This window comes from Orbicella faveolata, unplaced genomic scaffold (genome assembly GCF_042242905.1).
Source record: "Orbicella faveolata isolate gen_17 unplaced genomic scaffold, um_ofav_v1 contig_24, whole genome shotgun sequence".
In the NCBI taxonomy this organism is placed as follows: domain Eukaryota; kingdom Metazoa; phylum Cnidaria; class Anthozoa; order Scleractinia; family Merulinidae; genus Orbicella; species Orbicella faveolata.
Window position 1 is genome coordinate 20,215,001 of NW_028301552.1, and position 4,536 is coordinate 20,219,536.

A 4,536-nucleotide genomic window follows, 5' to 3' on the forward strand; every position below is an offset into this window, starting at 1 on the left:
TTTCGACGGATCGATTTTCGGTTAAACCTTTTTATTTGTACCAACACATTCAGTGCCTTTTCTCCGGCTAAAAAGTCAGAAAAAGTAAAGTAAACAAATCATAAAAGTTTAAATCATAAATAAGAGGCATCGACAGTGCGAGTGTCTCGGTAAGCTGTTAATTTGAACAATTACTGTGCTGGACGGATTGCTTTCCATGTTACGCACGTACTATACATATAGTTCATTGTGCGCGAATGTTTCTGTTTCAAACAACTGAAATACTCAATGCTTTTTTTCTTTTTTTCTTCAGTCTTAAAACTTAAGGTTAGAGTTAGGCTAAACCCTAAACTGTTTTGGCGGCCAACCTATTTTTGGCTAATTGCTTAATCAAATTATATATATATTTCATTGAAATTCGCTCTTCCGTGACCGACTTCCGCTAACAAAACAAGATGGATGTTCGCTGTTCATTTAAGACTGCAATCCTGGTCAAAAGTGTTGGGACAGTTACGGCAGTTGACTTCACAGGCAGCCTCTGTTAAGACCAAAACCGCGCAAGCCCGCCTACCCCTCTCCCCCTGTCAATGTTGATAAAATCTTGAAGAAAAAAAATCCTTGACAATAGACCTCTTTAGCTTCGCGGTCACGTGGTCTACATTGGGTAAACAAAACATTCAAGATGGCGGGCGCTAATGAACTTTCTGTTGTAGCGTGGACAAAATCGTTGCGAAATCTCGCTAAAGTGTCCGCGATTACAATAGTAAATCATCTAAAAGGATGTGGAAAAAAAGAAATTGGAGAAAAAAGTTATAAATTCTTCACAGAAAATTACATTCATGATGTATTCGTGAAAGAAGAAGACAGTCGATCGAGGACCTGTTATGTCAAAGGCCGTTGTTTCCGAAGCCAGAAGAAGAGCGAAGCTCCTCATACCGTAAAATTGAAGATTGCTGCAGACAGAGAAGATAAAGGAAATGTGGAAGAAGCAGAATGCTCATGCAAAGCGGGGTAAATATAACTCGAAGTTCCACCACAATCACAATATAATTATCACGCTGGTGTAGGCCGTGAGTTTAGGTCACATTCCACAGGTCAGGATTACAGGTCACACGTACACATCGAATACTAAGCCGAAAAGTGTTTCGTCGATTTAAAACCGACGATAGTTAACTGGGCTTTTTGAACCTGCCGTAATTTTTTTTATCAAAAATACAAAGATTTGTGTTTTGTTTTGGACGCGGTAAAATTTTCATTAAATTTTATCCAGATTTTGAAAGCTCTAATTATGCTTTCATTAAATCCAATGGTCAGTGTGCATGTTAGCAGGTGAAATGTTTTTTTTTTGGTAAAATCTGTTTCCAACCTACATTAATCTGCTTTAACCTGTAGATAGCAATTTTAGCAATAATCTGAATTATTTTGAAGTCCAATAAATTGTTTATAAATTATGTTCAGGTTGAAACAAATCAGCTTAGGTTGGAAACAGATGTAACCCGAGAACCAATTTAACCTGCAACATATACAATCACGTTTCAATAACGTATGGAAATCAATAGTTTTGCATTGTTTACAGTGTGCAATTACTAATAGAGAGTTAAATTTTAGTCATATTTCCATGTGTATGTAAATGTATTGTATTGATGAGTTGCAATGTGACAAAATACAAATAACTTAATTGCAGGGTTGGAGGCCACTGTAACCATGTTTTTGCCTTGTTGTACCTGCTAAATCATTGGAGTATGTGGGGGATCACGGAGATCCCAGCAGATCAAACTTGTACAAGTGTGCCGCAGCAGTGGCACAAGCCACGAGGTGCCAGTATTGAACCAGAACCAGTAATGAAATGTACCTTTGTCAAAGCCTCGTCTGACCAAGGTGGCAAGCGAAAACTGGCTCTAGTAACTTGTAAACTTTATGATGCAAGGGGTAAACATCTCAAGTTAAATGGGTGGAAGCAGCAAGATGTGATGGAAATGTGTCATTACCTTTCAAACGTAGAAAAACATTCCCCTTTTTCATACCTGATCAGTGATCAGGAATGTTCAACAGCTACACATACTGTTTTTGGGAATGTCTCTCTTGGTTCAACTTTAGGGTATCAACTGACTGATTTAAAGGAAACCAATACAACCTTTGCTTTTTATAAACCAAACAATTGTGTAACACTTCCAAGGGATCAGCAACCACAGGAGGTTTTGGTTTTTCCCAAGATTCCAATTTCTAGTGCATGCAGTCAGCAATTGATTCCTCCCAGTAGCTTTACACATACAAAGTCGGATCCAATTTTGCAAAGCATTAGCATAAACAATGAACGAGCTTGGGACCTTCAGATCAACACTGTTAGTCAAGCTCAGGAGCCCACATGGTTTGAAGAACGTAAACTTCGACTAACGGCTTCAAATTTTGGGAAAGTACTTCATAGAAAAAAAAGAGCCTACAGAGCCATTTCTTAAAAGTATTTTTGAAGCAAAGGATCTTTCAAATGTAGCATCAATTCGTCATGGAAAACAAAATGAAAAAGTAGTTAGATCTCACTATGCAAGAAAAATGCAGAAACACTTGGATAAGAACTTTACAGTATATGACAGTGGTCTTGTTGTTAACCCCACCTACCCCTACCTTGGTGCTACCCCAGATGGTAAGGTGTTTGACCCAACTTCTGACCATCCCTTCGGATTACTAGAAATCAAGTGTCCCTACACTTGGAGGAATCACACCATGGAAGCAGCATGCGAGGATAGAAACTTCCCCTGCAGTATGGTTGATGGAGTCCCAAAGCTTAGAACTGATGATAAACAGGGTTATTATGCACAAATCCAGGGACAACTTGCCCTTAGTGGCTTACCATGGTGTGACTTTGTAATATATCTATCAGGATCACGTAGTCTTTTTGTACAACGTATTAACTTTGATCCTACCTATTGGAACAATACACTGTTACCTAAATTAACCATGTTTTATTTTAAGCATTCCATTCTATTCTTGAGCAAAGAGAGGGCAACATCTGTTAATCCATGTGAACAGTCACTTTGCCACACCTACAGTGTAGCCCATTGGGAGTAGTAACTGTTAATACTGCATCAACATTAATGCACCAATTGAGGCTCCTTTGAATGGAAAAGCAAGGAAAACAAGTGTATTTGTTATTGTTGCAAACAAGTGCATTACTTAACTTTCCCTGGTAGCATTAGGTACAGGGTATTTAATGTATCTCACGTTTCTGTCACTGTTTTGCTTTGCAAGTAGATCTTGATTTTTAAGTTAGTCTTTGACTTCCTCAGCTAAAATAGCATCCATAAAGTTTGAGAGCAAACAGCACACTGTCCAAAGTTGATTTATGGTTCCCAGTGAGCTGATTGTGAGTCTACTGTTGAAAATAAGAAAACGCCTGACCTTCCCAATAGCTCTTTCAACATGAATCCTGTGTTTAGCTATTGTTTGTGTTCTTATGACTTCATTTTCATTAAATTGAGGTTTTTCTTTTAAAAATGGAGGAATGTTAAGTTGAAGTCCGATTTTCTGTAAGTCTCCTCCTATGTCAAACCCCTTGTCAGCCATTATGCTGTCACCTTCCAAGATTTCTGATACTTCCTTTTTTCTTGACAGTAAATCGAGAAATCCGCTCCTAAAAACTATCTGTTTGTCGGATATGGACCCTGTGTATAGCTGGGAGACAAACATAAAGCCTCCCATGGAATCGACTCCTACCAGGGATTTCAATGTATTTGTAGATTTATAGTTTGAATAACTCTGGGACTGAATAACAAGGGAGGATGGACACTGAATTTTTAATTCAGTGCAGTCAATTATAATAATGTTATTGGGATAATCTTCCTTGAACTTTTTGGGCATGTTTTCTAGGATGACGTTCCTGTGAGGCCAGATCTTCAGGGTGCCAAGTTGTATAAACAACAGATTTAACCATGTAATAAATGTATTTGATATTGTTGCTTCTGCGACATTAAATCTCATTGCTAAGTCAAGATTGGTTAGGCCTAAACGAAGCTTCATCATAACTAGTAAAAACTCGTCTTCCACAGATAGAACATGATCTCTTGAAGAACCATGATCAGCTTCTGGTTCCGAGCTCCCATCATCATCACTTTGTGATTCTTGATCAGAGTCGAATAACAACGACGTATCAATTTTGCGCTCTTTGCTCGCCTTCGTGTTCCAGTATGTGATGTGCTTTCGATGACCACCTGGGAGAACAAACTCAAGTACCCTTCGAAACTTTTCATAACTGGAAAACCCAGTTAAATGGCTAAAATATTTCTTTTCATTACCTCTTCTGTGCACTAGATCTCTCAAAACACTCACCGAGAACCTATGCTCTCAATGTTTGATTGAATGGAACGCGAGACAAAGTTCTCCCTACCAGTTTCGTCGTATTCTCCCTCACCCTCGGATGCCGTTTCCGTTAATTCCGATTCTAGCAAAAGATTCACCTCCTCGATCTTTCTTCGTTTTTCTGGTAATGATCGCTCAGGTGTTTGTTTAGTCCAGCTAAAAATTGATGGACAGGCGCCGGCTCTCAGATACCTTTTATTAGCG

At 38.7% G+C, this 4,536-nt stretch overlaps 1 protein-coding gene and 1 pseudogene across 2 annotated transcripts; one reads left to right on the forward strand and one right to left on the reverse strand.

Annotated features, from left to right (window-relative positions):
* Positions 1-247: 247 nt before the first annotated feature.
* Positions 248-3,117, forward strand: LOC149110831 (uncharacterized; annotated as a pseudogene). Its single transcript, XR_016207740.1, has 2 exons — positions 248-990; positions 1,664-3,117. The product of XR_016207740.1 is annotated as an uncharacterized LOC149110831 (transcript).
* LOC149110832 (uncharacterized) lies at positions 3,091-4,328 on the reverse strand. The gene has a single exon (XM_089291232.1). The coding sequence runs from the start codon at positions 3,994-3,996 to the stop codon at positions 3,244-3,246; it is 753 nt and encodes a 250-aa protein (XP_089147358.1). The 5' UTR covers positions 3,997-4,328; the 3' UTR covers positions 3,091-3,243.
* Positions 4,329-4,536: the final 208 nt, after the last annotated feature.

Excerpts from the sequence above, each read along its gene's own strand:
- LOC149110832 (XM_089291232.1), bottom strand. The coding sequence starts at position 3,996 with ATGATGAAGCTTCGTTTAGGCCTAACCAATCTTGACTTAGCAATGAGA.